Source organism: Acanthochromis polyacanthus, chromosome 17 (genome assembly GCF_021347895.1).
Source record: "Acanthochromis polyacanthus isolate Apoly-LR-REF ecotype Palm Island chromosome 17, KAUST_Apoly_ChrSc, whole genome shotgun sequence".
Classification (NCBI taxonomy): domain Eukaryota; kingdom Metazoa; phylum Chordata; class Actinopteri; family Pomacentridae; genus Acanthochromis; species Acanthochromis polyacanthus.
Genome location: NC_067129.1, coordinates 19251891 through 19267392, shown reverse-complemented (window position 1 = coordinate 19267392; position 15502 = coordinate 19251891). Strand labels below are relative to the sequence as shown.

General features: G+C 41.4%; 1 protein-coding gene across 4 annotated transcripts in view; it reads right to left on the bottom strand.

Annotated features, from left to right (window-relative positions):
* acaca (acetyl-CoA carboxylase alpha) overlaps window positions 1-15502 on the bottom strand; it is a 35073-nt gene that overhangs the window by 17206 nt on the left and 2365 nt on the right. For 2 of the 4 annotated variants that reach the window (XM_022206537.2, XM_022206536.2), the window contains exons 3-33: window positions 13625-13757; window positions 13048-13186; window positions 12604-12713; window positions 12429-12510; window positions 12240-12338; window positions 11858-11964; window positions 11641-11751; window positions 11339-11548; window positions 11064-11234; window positions 10378-10539; window positions 10015-10178; window positions 9730-9880; window positions 9390-9493; window positions 9080-9307; window positions 8106-8256; window positions 7874-8008; window positions 7128-7274; window positions 6849-7037; window positions 5878-5978; window positions 5644-5732; window positions 5304-5428; window positions 4654-4767; window positions 4056-4169; window positions 3856-3945; window positions 3634-3752; window positions 2208-2231; window positions 991-1134; window positions 783-885; window positions 583-690; window positions 408-464; window positions 79-123 (exon numbers count right to left, since the gene is read on the bottom strand). In XM_022206537.2, the coding sequence (XP_022062229.1) occupies window positions 79-123; window positions 408-464; window positions 583-690; window positions 783-885; window positions 991-1134; window positions 2208-2231; window positions 3634-3752; window positions 3856-3945; window positions 4056-4169; window positions 4654-4767; window positions 5304-5428; window positions 5644-5732; window positions 5878-5978; window positions 6849-7037; window positions 7128-7274; window positions 7874-8008; window positions 8106-8256; window positions 9080-9307; window positions 9390-9493; window positions 9730-9880; window positions 10015-10178; window positions 10378-10539; window positions 11064-11234; window positions 11339-11548; window positions 11641-11751; window positions 11858-11964; window positions 12240-12338; window positions 12429-12510; window positions 12604-12713; window positions 13048-13186; window positions 13625-13757 (3826 nt within the window). The remainder of the gene's footprint in view (window positions 1-78; window positions 124-407; window positions 465-582; window positions 691-782; window positions 886-990; window positions 1135-2207; window positions 2232-3633; window positions 3753-3855; window positions 3946-4055; window positions 4170-4653; window positions 4768-5303; window positions 5429-5643; window positions 5733-5877; window positions 5979-6848; window positions 7038-7127; window positions 7275-7873; window positions 8009-8105; window positions 8257-9079; window positions 9308-9389; window positions 9494-9729; window positions 9881-10014; window positions 10179-10377; window positions 10540-11063; window positions 11235-11338; window positions 11549-11640; window positions 11752-11857; window positions 11965-12239; window positions 12339-12428; window positions 12511-12603; window positions 12714-13047; window positions 13187-13624; window positions 13758-15502) is intronic. The other 2 variants (XM_022206539.2, XM_022206538.2) reach the window with 1 other exon arrangement.

Here is a 15502-nt window from a genome sequence, read left to right as displayed (position 1 = left end):
TTGGTAGGGAGTGTTTGAACCGTTTTCAAACAAATGCAGTGATTCTTGTCCAGATTTCATTTGTCTTCCGCTACTTACATGAAATCTTTGGTCCACCTCACAGTTGACTTGCTTCCTGAAATCCTGTTATTAGAAATGCAGCAAAAGCAAGGCATGCAGAAAGAGTTACAGAGACAGACAGGAAAACAAGCTGAATTTCAAATTATGCAAATCATTATTACAATTACCACAGTCACGTCATTCCATATGAATACTAATGAAATATTAGTCAGTACAAAAAGAAAGACGCAAGATTCAATTGTAACATTTATGTACATGCGGTTCAGAACTGCTGAATTGGTGACATGCGAGGCAGCACATTGTGAAGACAGATAGTTGTCTCAGGAAAGATTAATTAGAACCCTCACCTTCTGAGCTACGAGGAAAGTTAGCCTTCGGATGCCATGTTCAAACAGGAGGGATTTCTGTAGAGGAAAAATGCGAAATGTCAGTGTGGTGGGATCGTTCTAAGCCCTCTCAAGAATCGAAATCTCTCTTTAGAAATCAACAGAAACAAAGGCGTTGTTGCAGACAAGGTCCCACCTTTGACTGAGTGAACTCCCGGAACATGGCTGCCAGGCCATCGTCGTCCATGTCACTGTCAGTCTTAATAGCCACATTCAGGATATGGATAGGCTCATCCTGGACACTCTGGATGACAGGGCAAACACAAATTTTATTCTAAGTTACAGTCATACAGATGAATGACAGGCCTGTGACTGGCGTAGGTCTGCTCCCGTCACCTTGTTGTCCTCTTCACCATACAGGACGGGATTGCCTCCTTCTGGGAAGGTCGGACTTGGAGGGGGAGAGTCAGAGAAGCAGCTCAACACATCTGGTATGTTTCTGTAAATAAAGAAAATCACACTATCTGTCAGGCACATTTTTAATACTCCATTTAAATACAAATGGAAAAGATCAAGCATAGAATTCTTGGAAACAGGTACGGACCTTTTGAACTCCTGAAATGAGCGGAAGGAGACCATGGCTCCCATGCGCTGGCAAGGTGGTGTGAACGAGGTGTCAAGCAGAACATCACTCACGCTGGCCACATGCACCATGCCGTAGTGATTCAGGTTGGATGAGAATGACATCCTAAGGTGCAGACAGAGCAGTTACAATCGAGAATTCTGCTGTACTACTAGGCTGAGTTTGTGCCGATTTCCCCAATTCACCTTTTAGAACCTCACAACAGTTTTGATCCTTCAGCTTTTCAGCAGTTTACCGAGATAGACTAATTGTACGAAATCGCTTGAAAGTTTCAGGTTAATTCTGGGGGACTGTTTAAAAACTGAATGAGGTTCAAAAATTAAAAGCAAGTAGTAAAAAAAAAAAAAAAAAGGGAAAAAAAAAAACTCCACCATGGCATGTGTACACAGTAAAAGCAGCTACACTGTATGGATTTTTAAAAGATCACGTTAGTCAAATTAAAACAAAGGAAATATTCCTTTCGCAGGAACAAGCAACCATAAAACCACCAGAAAGATCCTTTCAATGCGCATGTTTCGTTTTGTCGGGTGTTAGTCCTTTGATTGTGAGAAGACGTCCCATAGGTTACACCCATTGTAAGCACCAAAGAGGTTTTGTGAGTCAAACCTGTCCACAGATTCCAAATCTGAGGCATTTTTCTTCTCAGCAATACCATCCTTAGATTCACTATCTCGTGCTTTAAGGTCCTGGGGTTTACTTTCTTGTAATTTAGTGGCCGCGGCTTTTGCAATGTCCAGGATTGGAGCGGACATTTTCCTGGCAGGACAGTCAGAGGTTTCAGTTCTGGAGTTTTGCAATGTTGTACAACATTTCTCCCGACACATAATCTGATCATTGTACACTGTTTTACATCCCACGTTATTACAAATCTCCCCAATACCGAAACACATACACACAGTTTCACAGGACGCAAACACACAAACAAAATATTTGACACAAAGGTTGAATGCCACAGGCCATGCTGTTGTCAGTAAAATTAAGAAATGCTTCACTTATCAACCAGACTAAACTTGAGTTACTAAATCAGTTTCATTTTAGGAGATTTCAAAGCAACAAACAGTTGCATATGCAACAACTTGATGACGAATTAAATTCAACTTCAATTATGGCTTTGACCATGCAACTAGCTAATCAATAGTCATCAGCAGTTTACCCAATGAAAAGAATTTTTACAATACCTGTTTAGAGTGGGGATGTTCCCTCTGCAATCAAACAACATTGATTACTAAGTGGTTAGTGTCAGGCATCAGAAGAGGAAGACAGTCAAAGTGTAGCAATGTGTGTGTAACTGAACGTCAGTGTGAGAAACAGAGTTTGTGTGTGTCTTAACATTTGTTTTTGCGCTTCTTAATATCTAAATGAATGCAACAAATGTAAAAAATGAAGGATGAAGTAACTGTTAAAACTACATTTGCAGTTCTAAACACACATTTCACTTCCTGACTGCTCCTTTTACAACATGCATCATGAGATCCTAAGATGTCCTTGTCCTGATATATGCTTTGGACAAAGACAGGATCACTTCAAACTCTCATGCAGACTAGTTTTGACATTAATGAGCCAAACATGAAGGTTAATCTAGACACAGTAAATCACAAGCATGCAACAGAATGAGTACATGGTGGCATTCGCAGTATTTCGATAACTAACGGCATAAAAAAAAAACTGAAACCAACACATCAAAGACAAGCACGGCATAGGGACAGAAAGAAAATACACCAACACACACACACACAACCACGCACAGACAAACTGAACAAAACCGTAGATAGAATACAAAACATGAGTGAAACAGAAACGCTGCAGTACTGTATCTGCTACAAGGTTTCTCAAATGCTGAGCATGTACATGATAAATCCTGACTTTATCTTGATTTGGTTTTAATTTGGCTGATTCTCTGGCCTCACATGGCATCTTTACATGTTTTTAGGAACTTGTGGTTTTCTTGGAACTCACAAGGACGAGCAGCTGACACGAGCCTCTCGAGGCCGGGAGTTTGGTGCTCGTGGCCCTCACACTTTTGACAAACCAATAAAAATATTGTCAGTCTTGCAAAATGCCTTCTTTTGCACATGAGGAGCATTTACATGGAGAACAACGATAAACAATGACATAGCTGGGAATGTTGGGAAGGAATTGTGGCACCATGGATGACATCAAGTAGATTAAAAAAAAATTCATCACTGGTGCCTTTGATATTCATCTAATAATATTCAGCAATTTCTTGGCTTTTGAGTAATATGTTTCATGTAGTCACAGCACACATCCACCTACGCTACAAACACCTAAATAAGAGAATGATGCAGCAGTCTGTAGTTAAAAAGACAGACATAAAAATACAGGCAGCCACCGAATCATGTTGATAACCCTGAGAGACAGGAGTGGATGGTTGTAGGTGTTGTCATTAAGATATACATTAATATAAAGCTGTGGCCAAATGTATGGTGGTGCTGTCAATTTGTCAGCATCTGTGCCACTAATGGAAAATTCATTATTAGAAAACTATTAAAATATCGACTCCACGGTGCCGTGGAAGGGAAAAGTAGGAGAGCGGAAAAGTAACACACAGCATTTAAGTGTTGCAGGCATTTTCAAGAGTGATACCTGTTGGGATGTGAGGTGGGAAGCATGAACTGGAACTCTACTATACACGTGTTGTCCTTCAGTTGTCGATGCTGAACACTGTTGAGCTCGTAGGCAATGTATGCTCTGCGTACGTACACCTGAGATTAGTAGAGATGAAACCAAAGACAATGGAGGTCAGATATGTAAAGTGACTGTGTTTTAAATTAAATTAGACCAAACTGATATCATCATTTCTCTCACCTCTAGGGCAGCCATCCTGACAACCTGATTACTGTGGTAAAAGAAGTTGGGCAGAACATCAAAGATGGATGTCTCTGAAAGGATCAGTTTCTAAATAAAAAAACAAAAAAAATCAACAACAATCATTAGCTTTGAGCACATAGTCCATTGACAGATTAAACAATGATGCTAGAACTGCTGATCCTGTCTCTAATGCCTACCTGCAGGTTCTCAATGCAGAACTGGTGTCCATACATATCAATGGCAGAGAGGAAGATGGACTCCACCTGGTTGTGTCGTAGCTCATAAGAGGGAAGATGAGATGCTATCAATACCTGCGTAAAGGAGATTTATGAGTTGTTGTTTTTTTGGCACAAGCACACAGTAGTTCTCCTCTTAGTCCTTCATATTTGTTAGTGTCAATCTCCATAAAATTTCAGCGAAAGAATTTGTTCACATTCTTTAATGTTTTATTAAACATCTACTATTCTAGATTTTCTTGCTGTTTCTAATTTCCATTAAAAAAGAATGTCTCTATCAACTTTCCTTCAGTCTTTAGTGGAGTGGACACAGTGACATCTGGTGGGGAAGCAGTCACCATGAAATATGGCTAACACTGAGCCCATTCCCAGCTTTAGCCACTACACAGAAATATGTTTTTTTTTCTTCCAGATTTTAAGTTAAACCAGCACACTTTCAAATCATTTTTTTCTGCTTACAACACATGTTGCCATGTAGGAGATATCTGATGCATTTATGAGTCATTTCAATACAACATAAAACAATTTCTGTAATGAAAATGAAGAGTTGGCCTCTGACCTGCCGAGCACGTAGTGCCACCTTAGCATTGGTTGTCTTGCTGAGCTGGGTAAGTTCAGTCAAAATGGCCATCAGTTCATCTGTCAGTGTGGGATCACGGCCACAGAGCTGATCCTAGACACAAAAGAAAACATAATAGAAAAATCATCAGATAGATGTCTTAGACACCTTAGTGTATTATACACAGACTATGTAGTACGTTTTACTAAATGGTGAGGTTTAACATGTTATGATCCACTTTTTAGAAGCTGTATTATTCAGGAATTACATCACTACTCTGATAAATGTTGCATTACTGAGTTATTTTACTCACTAAATGAAGAGTAATTCAATGCCATAAAAAGTTAGGGAGTGTAGTAAACAATTAGTAATGGATTACCTTCATAACTGAGCAGCTAATCTGGCACATTACTAGTGCATGTGCAAACTTACAGCCTTTACCTTTCCTGAATACATTTATGTTCAGAGTTACATGATATACAAGACATACTGTCTTACATACAGTAAACAGACAATCAGTGGCTCACTGAAATATCAGTACATCCTTAATTAGACTTGAAATAAGACCGAATTATTAAAATTGATATGCTAAAGGTGTGAATTTGTCTTGAGCAGTGTTTAATATAGATTTTTCTGACCAGGATACTTACAATCAGCATGGTAACCAGCAGGTTCTTCTTAGTGACTTGAGCATGGGAGAAGATGTAGTTGAGCACATTGGCCATGTCGCCTTTGTTTTCCTCACGCAGTGTAAACACACACTTGTCATAGTGTCCTGTTAATGGGATAATACACAGAAGCTTTGTAAAATACAGCACAGGAGAACTGAGGTGAAAGAGCACCACCAAATGGAGAGAAAAAGTCAATGCAATCTTTGTGAAAAAAATTCAGCACAGCACAACTAGATTTATTTTACTCCTGCATGTGGGAACATGTCACCACAATGAAGACTTGAAACCAGTAATAAAGTGTGCAGTCGCTGTTCATTACCATTCTGGAACTGGATCTCTACTTTCAGATACTGTCTAAGCAAATCCATCACCACTGCCTTCATGTGACCTCGGATGCCACTTCGATACCTGTTGGACACAAAGACAGGCTAGTCTTGTGCAAAACAAACGGCAGCTATTGTATTACATAGGTTTATGGACAAAATTTTAAAAGTGAGATATCAATTATAAAAATTAAAAAAAATCAACATATTGAGAAATAAATGTTGCTCACTTTTGCACCAGTTGAACAATGCTTTGTGTGTTCATAAAGAAGACTTCTCTCTCTGACTTCTTGTTAAGAGTAGCAGCATGGCTGTCCAGGATGTTTGCAATCTGGAAACAAAGGAGATAGACAATATAAGCATTTAATCCCAGCAGCAGTTGAGACTCATAAGCATTTAATCCCAATGACACTGATGACCCCTCACTTAACGTGTTTGTGTTGTATCTGACCAACAGAGAAGGGAAAACCCTGGCAATGGCATTTTAACTAAAACTAGAGCTAAATATTGTTAGAGGAATGCCATAAAACACTTTTAATACTACTTATATTAGTGCAAAGGCCATTCGTTGCTCTTCATAATCTATGCATGAATAGCAAATTCATAAAACATGAATGCAAATGCAGAAGTCCAACATGTTTCACAAGAAATAGCATATTGGATCCAGCATATTCAAATAATCCCAACAAATCCTTGGAGGTCAGACATCTTTGTTCATTAGGGGAATTATAAAGATTAGAAATCAGAGAAAAGTTAGCTGCTATATGCAAAAACAGAATACTTTATACACACACACACAGACAAATACAATACTTGCATTCTGCTTTCTTAGACAAAAATACAGCCACTTGGACACATATTTTGAAATTATCTGTTTGCGTAAGAAACTCACAGTGGACACAGTGTGAGAGTGCAATTCAACAGTTGAGAAATCCTACTGTTCAACTAAATTACTTAAAAAAAACACGAAGCACTAAAAATGAATACAACATATTTACATTAATATTCTTTCACTAATTATCAAAGGCGGCACCCTCAAATACTGCCAGTATATAAACATATTTTCTATATGTCTATAGAAAACCAACTGCTTTGTTTTCCGAGAACACGAGTTACCATGGAAACCGAACAATATTACTGTTGGCAAAGAGAAATAAACAGTGAGCAGCGTGGAAGAACAATGTGTGTGTTGGTGGGGCACCTGCTGGCTGGGGAACTGGCAGAGCACAGAGGTTATGTTGCTGGCGTACTGAGCCATCTCCTTCTTGATGGCCTTCTCCACAGCAGGGGGGATACGACCCGACACACTAGTCATGATGTCTTGAAGCTCCAACAGTGGCAACGAGGGATCGCGCATGGTTTTCATTAACCTTTCCACCCACTCTTTCAGCTGGGACGGACAAAAGAACGCATTTGTCAGAAGCTGCTTACAGCTAGAAGAGCTAATGTTAGTATGACCCAGCTGTGTATGAATTCTTACCTTAGCACTGAAGAAAGGCTCGGGGAGACAGTAACCACTCATTATGTGAACGAGATGATCCAGTGTGTTGTGGAAGACTCTGTGTAGCTTTTCTCCCCTCAGAGCTACTGCCTGGATAGAAGGCAGGGCTCCTGTGTGCAGCTCTGCCTATAGAACGCAATTGTTGAGCATAAATCAAAGATCAAGGTCTAGTATAACGCGGAGGGTATACTTATGATAATGTCTGCTGCACGAAGTTTGCCAGTTTGTATTTTGTGCCTTGTTCTAGTTATTGTTGGCTAACCACTAGCAGCAGATTTGCCAGCAGTGGGTGTCTTCTCCTCCATCAATTCTGCCGTGCAATTTTCCTGCATTAGCCTGGCCCAGATGACTGCTGACTCACACGCATCTCTTCCCCTCAAATAATTGAGCCATCATCTTCGCTGGCAGCCGCAATTTCCTGCCTCGTTGATGTTTTGACTCCATAAAGTGATTTGTCATAAGCACGCATCCAAACAACTAATACACAGTGCTAACAGAGTGCAGCAGAGTGCGGATCTTTTATGTGAAAAATGCAGTCCTTTTTCATTCAGACAGCAACTTTTTGTGATCAAACGAGCTTAAAGCAAAAATTCATGTTGCAACTGAGACTGCAAATGAACATTTTGGAATGGACAAAGAAACACCATGGTTCATTCTGCAGCAAGCAGAAAGAAAAATCCTACTTGGTATAGCACATATGCCACATATATATATTTTGAAAGTACCTGTTGGACTCTGCTTGGGTCATCGAGTTGCAGTTTGGCAATGACACAGCCAGGTTCCAGTGCTGCCCCAGCTCTTTTCACATAGTGAATACAGCCCGACTCTGCAGCGGTTAGAGTCATTACCATCTTCATGACCTGTAATTTACAACACAGCACACATTTAGTAATAAAAATAAAGTACATCTGAAATCATTCCATCTTTCTTGTGGACAGCATATGAATAAGCTTGTACCTCGATTTCAGCGTAGCACTGGCCAGAAAACACATGCCCACCATCCTCCACCGTGTACTGAATGAGTTTTCCTGCTGAAGGAGATCGCAGTAGCGAGGGATCATTCTCCTTTTCAAACACACAGGTCTTGTTCCCAATTGTGATGCGATACCTGTAAAAAAAAAAAAAAGATAATTAGTCTTAACAGAATCAGAAATCAAAAGATTAAATGCATCACACACACACACACACACATATATATATATATTTATATATCTGCAATGCTTTCAACTGAGTCAAGACATTTTAAACTACATATAAGCAAAGACATATAATTTATACAATTCAATGACATTTTATTTTACTTTTTATTCTGTTGTGTGGTGAAGTTAAACAGTAATGATCATTTCATAAAACTTTGTAGCATCTTACTAGCCTAGCCGTGCTAGACCCATGCTCTGAAGACGCAAGGGTCGAGGCACGCTCGACAGGGAGGGAGGCGGGCTAAAAGGTTGTCTTTCAAATCACTCTGCAGCAATTGGGTAGGTATACAACCAATCAGCACAACGAATAGGCTCCTAGAGCGCCGGAAATCAGAGGATGCGGTAGTTCGGTGAAGCCTTATTTATACAGTCAATGGGTGAAGCTCAAGTATATTACAGACACGTTAACAGAAAGATTATTCAGAGTCGGTGCTCATGGAGCTCAACGACTGTTGTCGTTTTTGTTGTCGACCCTGGCAGAGAATTAAATTTGTTGCCGTGGGTTGTCCAGCACGGCTAGGCTAGTTGTTTCCGGTTGTTTCTGTCAGAATCGTCGCGCCTCTGTCGTCACTTAGTTACGCCTGCCTTCTGACTCTACACTTCATGGTGATTGGTCCGGCCAGTTTTAGGAGCATCCAACCTCGAGCCTTATGGAGGGTAACTAGACCCACCCTGGCAGAGAATTAAATTCGTTGCCGTGGGTTGTCTAGCATGGCTAGGCTAGCATCTTACCTGTCCACCTCTTCTTTCATGTAGGTAGTGTAGCTGCTTCCATCATAAGAAAGCAAAAGACCTCCATCACTGAGTCGATGGACATCAACCTCAGCAGAAGAACTGTTCATGATGACCACGTAGGAGTTTGGAGACTGGCGCGTCACTGTCAGGACATACTTAGTGCCTTCATAGATCAGCTCCACATCCACAGTGTTGAGCAGTGTGTGTGCTGGCAGCACCTGGCCCCTAGTTAGAGAGTCGAAAGTGTTTCATGTTTTCTATCCCAAGCACGTTTGAAATGGATTACAATGACAAGTCATATTTTTACCTTTCCAAAGAATGCAGAAAGTTAGACACACTGTTCCTCAGATTGACATCGGCCACATGCAGAGCACCGCTCACAATTCCCAGCATCGTGTCAGGACGCTCCGCCTGCATGCAACAGACACTGTACTACTTAGCCAAAAAGAAAATCATACATTCAGGCGCAAATACGAAATGTGTGATGTGACGAGGATTAACCAAACGGTCCCGCTATTATCTCAGTATTTGAATACAGAGTATTTTGCTGAATACATGATATTATGAGTCAGTATGTCAGACATTCCGTCATAGATTTCTTGAAGTGCATTTAGTGGCTACAGCTGGAACACCTCTACATACGTTACCTGCATCTTCTCTGAGATAAGCCTATCCAGCCAGCCTGTGTCGATGCTGTTGTGCTGAAAGCTTTCAGTCTCCAGTAGCTTAATGAGGTATTCCACTGTGGTCCTGAAGTCTCCCCTAATAGACAGCTCCTTAAGAGCGACCACCATGTTGCTAGGAAGAGACATAACCTCTGATTATACAATGGCACAGGAATGGGCTCATGTGGAAAATACATATATGGTAAAAAAGAAATGTTTTCAGTGAGCTTTCTGACACAGCAGCGTGTTCACACTGAATTTACTCACGAGATTGCTTCTTCACGATTTTCTCCCCAAGAGAAACAGTGTCCAAACTGGGAGTCTGCAAACTCGTGCAGCCCTCCAGCGGCTGCAACACTGAAGTAGCCCCACACGTTCTTATTGCTGCGGAAATTCAGCTCTTGCACCGTCCCAGAACTTGGCTTAAAACCCTGAATTTACACAAAACACACACACTAGATTTGATCTTAACCATAAACAGCTAATTTGACATTTAGACTAAGGTGACATTTAGGAGTAATAACAATAGTCTTTACTTAATGTACAACAGCCTCACCACCAAATGAAAAGTCACAATAAAAGGAACAGTAAGAGAAGAGGTAATATTTAACGCACTCGAGTGCATCATACCTCATCTGGATTTTCACTGGTGATACGAGCTGCAATGACATGGCCTCGAGGGGAGGGGGTAGTTGACAGACGCTCGAAATCTATGGGACTGTCTCCCCAGGGCTGGACCCCATACAGCATCCTGATGTCCTTGATTCGGTGAAGAGGAATACCCATAGCAATCTGACAAAAGACAGAGGGAACAGCACAACACATTTATGCATGTGATGTTTCTCCTTTGAATGAACCCCTCACATTTTCACTGGCATGCTTATCTTATGGTTTCACACATTATATTTTTTGCTTTTTTGACGACACTTTGCTGAGATTGTCGCTGCACTGAAAGGGATCACCTCATTCTCCTCCTCATCCTGTGTCACTCCATCGGTAACACCCAATCAGCTTGCTTGCAAAGCTTTCCCAGCCCTTCAGCTTGACTGCCACTGACCTATTTGCACACAATCCTAAACACTGCAGAGCAGACCATGTGACCAATCGGAGCAACAACCCATGGATGTACTACAATGTTTCTCCTCCTTTTTTTTTTTTTGCAATCTGTTGCCATGGAGACAGGGGCCCTTCAGAACGGTGACGCCGTTGAAGCGTGCTAACTTTGTCTCCTACAGGACAGCCACAGACCCAAACACACCATACGTGATGTAACAGTGAGCTTTTGGAAGCAGCTGAAGCACGTGAGTGAGACTGACCTGCATTTGGGCTGCAGGCAAGTTGACGTCAGCCACCATCTCAGTGCAGGGGTGTTCCACCTGCAGGCGAGGGTTGAGCTCGAGGAAGTAGAAGCTGCCGTCCTGGCTATAGAGGTACTCCACTGTGCCTGCACTGACGTAACCCACCATCTTCGCCAGCTTTACTGCACACTGAAGCGAGAGAAGAGCTCAAATCAAATCAGTCCTGAAAGTTCTTGGGTTTGCTCTCCATTTATCAGCTATGTAATCACAAACATTGCTAGAGGAGCCTATACCCTTTCCATATCCTCAAACACGTCAGAAGTGGCAATGGTGGCAGGAGCCTCCTCTATAATTTTCTGGTGACGTCGCTGCACAGAGCAGTCTCTGCCAAACAGGGAAATAGCGTTGCCATATTGATCAGCCAAAATCTGAACCTCCAAGTGGCGGGCATGCTTGGCTAGCTGCATGACAAAAATGGGTGATCCTGGAACCTCTGCTTGGACCTACAGCACGAAAAGAAAACCAATTCTTGCAGTCAGCAAATGCATAGAACATTTTGCAATGCTATAGATTAGATATACAAATTTGCACCTACCTGTCTGAAGAGATTAGGGAAGTCATCAGCGCAGTTCACTTTGCGGATCCCTTTTCCTCCACCACCTTCAGAGGCCTTCACCATCACAGGGAAGCCAATGTTCTCTGCTGCCTGCCATGTAAACATACAGGTTTATACATGTCAGTATGCACACTATACCAAAGCATGTGCAGCGTTCATTTGACAGTATGAACTGCCAGCTTGATGACTTGCTTACTTTCAGGCCGTCCTCTACGTCCTGGATGCAACCGAGCTCGTACAAGTCATGGGGAACGTTGATGAGTTTCTTCTTTTGGTTGTTCTCGGTCCATTCTACTGTCAGACCTGAGGAAAAACAAATACATAATATATTCAGCAAATAAGCTTCTCAGTTCATTTGTGTGGTTTATTTTTTCTCCATTTGAAATCTCAGAAATTTGACCTGAAACATCAGACATTTACAACAAAGGTATAGGAACATGTTTAAGAGACATATTTAAACCAACACCAGCTACATAAACATGCAAGTCAGCAGGAATGCAGGAAATATGGACTGACGAATAATAAAGGAAATGCTTTTTCTAAAGCAAATCCTAAACAGCTCACAATCAATGATCTACCTGTTCCACTCCAGGGCAGAGTTGGTATGCCGGCTGTCTGAGCCACGATTGATGAAGCAATCTTGTCTCCGAGAGCCCACATAGCCTGACTTGGGGGACCTGGGAAAAGACAGAACAATTAAATTAAATAAAATGGCCTAATGTGGGAAAGACACATAAAATGCAAACAAGACGACCGACTTTCCTTACCCATGAAAGCAATGCCGTTCTTTTGAAGGAGCTCTGGGAGTTTGGGGTTCTCTGAGGCGTGGCCCCATCCAGCCCACACTGCCTATAATATTTACAACAATAGAACAGCAGACATTCAATCAAAAGTCATTAATTACAGCGGAAACCTTTAAACAAATTAAGAGCTTGATGGTACCTGAACAGGTATCCGCTTAGCAATGTCCAGAATAAGCTCCACATTGGCATAGTTGTTGTTATTAGTCCCTCCTGGCACAGGAACATAATGATCTGCCATTTTGATGTACTCTGTGAAACAAACAAACAAAAAAAGAAGAAATCATGAAACATACAGATTAATGACCTTGCTTCACTAACTTCCTACCAGGTAGTTTAATATGTTGACTTTACCCCCTCTATGTGTCGAACAACATGATTAGATTGAAAAGTGACTGCCAACGCTGAGAGAAAGCAATTTTACTCTTCAAACATACATATCTTTCTCCAATATAATGTGTGCCAGGGCATTGTCTTTTGAACAAGAGCTAAAAAACATCAACTCTCCAGTGTTTCCATGTGAGTCTCAGGAATTCTAGTTGGGTTCTACTTACTCAGGAGTGACAGACATCGTGCTAAAGCTCACCTGCATTGGCTTTCAGGTCTTCAGGGGTCACCATGACAACAAAACGAATTGCCCTTTCATTGCGAAACATCTCATAGGCCCAGCGGCGGATGGAGCGCATGCATTTAACTGCTGCAATGCCATTATTTGCAATAAGCACCTGTGTAAACAAAATAGGCGAGATAGTAATGCTGCTTTGGTCTATTCATATCACATCAGTAAAGTCGTGGCATGCAAATATACTGTGCCTTTTCATTTTTGTGGCTGCACAAGTTGTCCATCAGTTTCTAATGGTTTTCACTACAGATGTCAGATCTTTGAACTGGATTGGTCAATTTCGAAATGGGACATTTTGTCACATTTGCTCAATAGAACAGTTAGGCGCTGCTCTGTCTATATGTGTGATAATATTATGCTGTGCAAATCATTATTTCTCTTGGCTGTGGGGAGTTTTTTAAGAATTCTTTATTAATATGTTTTTTTTTAAAATTCTCATTAGTATGTAACATTGAAATTCACTTCCAAACATGACAGGGTTTACTTTGTCAGAAGCACTTTCAGTATCTTTTAAAGGAGGGCAACAAATAAAATCCGTTACCTTTTCAATGACCTTGTTACCACCGAAGCGGGTGACAAATTCAGCAGGTGAAGCGACGGTGAAGTCCCTCTGGAGATCAATTCGCCTGCGATCTCTGCCTTGTTTCACCAAGTGCAGCCCTGACATGCTTGATCTGTTTGAAGACATACAAATGCCAAAAATGGTGTTTTATAACATGTCCAGTATTGGAATATAAATGGTTAGCTTTTAAAGTGGTGGAAGCAAACTGTCTGACATGAAGATCAGTAGAGTTTTAATCCTGTGCGCCTTTACGCTCATGAATCCAAGTGTCCCCACAGTGTGTCTTTCCATTTTTGAGATCAAAATACTGCAGTGATAGTCCAGCTCACCATGACTTTATAACTCCTGGTTTTAGAGCTGTTCTGATTGTGCTGTTTTGCTCCGAAAACCAAAATGAACTGCTGCTGTTCCTGCCTCCTTCATGAAGAACACGCGGTCTGTGTCTGTGACTGACAGCATAGAGCTGGATGGCTACTGGTTAGTTAGGTGATAAATAGCACCTGGGTCAAATTTTTATTGGCTTGTAAAGCTGGAAAGCTGACAAACTGCAGAAGTCAACACCTTCATATTTTAACAGCTTTCATTTTACACCTGAAAATGTAGGACAACCATAGAACCTCACAAGAATGGAATTTCACCATATGGGGCCTTAAAAAAAATCAGTTGATGTTTACAGCCAAGGGGATAAAATGGCCCTGATATCACCTCACACTGATAGGAAGCCTATCGCCACAGTAGCTAAGTATTTGACCACTGTTTCTTATCTTAAACTTGATAGCTTGTCAGTGAGATACAGAAATGGCCTGAACCTTCTATCCATGAATTACAATCTATGACAGAAGTTTATGTCAAACAGTACCTAAAAAACAAATAACGGGAGGAAAATCGATAAAGGTTTGGGCATATGTAAAAGAATAGCACAATGGCAAAGGGTGAACAATATGAGAGCTGAGAATAAAGCAGTCTGCTTTTAGCGTACCTACGAAAAGAGCAGAGCGTATTGTGCACAAGTCTACAAGCGTGTTTAGACAAGTGCTGTGAGTCAAGCTCCACCCCAACAGCAACCATCAGGGAAGTGTATAGCGCAGGGGGAGGGGCATGGCTGTCAGCTGCAGGGTGTGACAGAGACTGGTCTCATTTGGCTGGCTGGCTGGCTTCTATGGCCTGACACTGGGTTGTTGCATCACTGCACCAGCACAAGGCAAATGAGTTTCTAGTCATTTCAATCCAGCTGTAGAACTTTAAGAGTTGGCTCTGATAAATGATGGAGGACATTGTAACGGTGGAGAAGGCAGACATCCTGAGCCAGTATTTCTAGTTTTAAAAAATGCCGTCTCATCTACATTTAGTACCCCCAACGTCTCTCACCTTCTTTTTCTTTGAAGATCACACAAAACCTAACTATTGAGATCGGGCAAATCCTAAAATAGCAAGTTGGAAATACAAAAGAGCTCCCTGACTATTGCACACAGTGAGCCAGGAGGCAAACAGCATCCCCGTCTTCGAGACTTGTTGCGTGTTGTGACAATATTTATTTAACACATGTGAAAACAAACAAGCGAGTAATTGTAAGGAGCATATTCTGTAGGTTGATATCTGCATCAGAGAGTTCACTGAAATTCAATTTCAAGTCCCGACACTTCAATTTTTACATCAGTCTTAAGAGAAAAATGTCATTTACACAGTGGCAAAACTGAGAAACCGAGGGAGCCCAGTGAACGACTCGGGGTTGGCAGAGAGACTAAAGGCTGCTGCAGGCATTTAACAAAGTTCTATTAGTGCTGAATAGGTCCTTCAGGATAAGGAATTTCTGTGTGCGAACAGTTTACAACTTTCCCAAACCACCGTTCTGAAGTC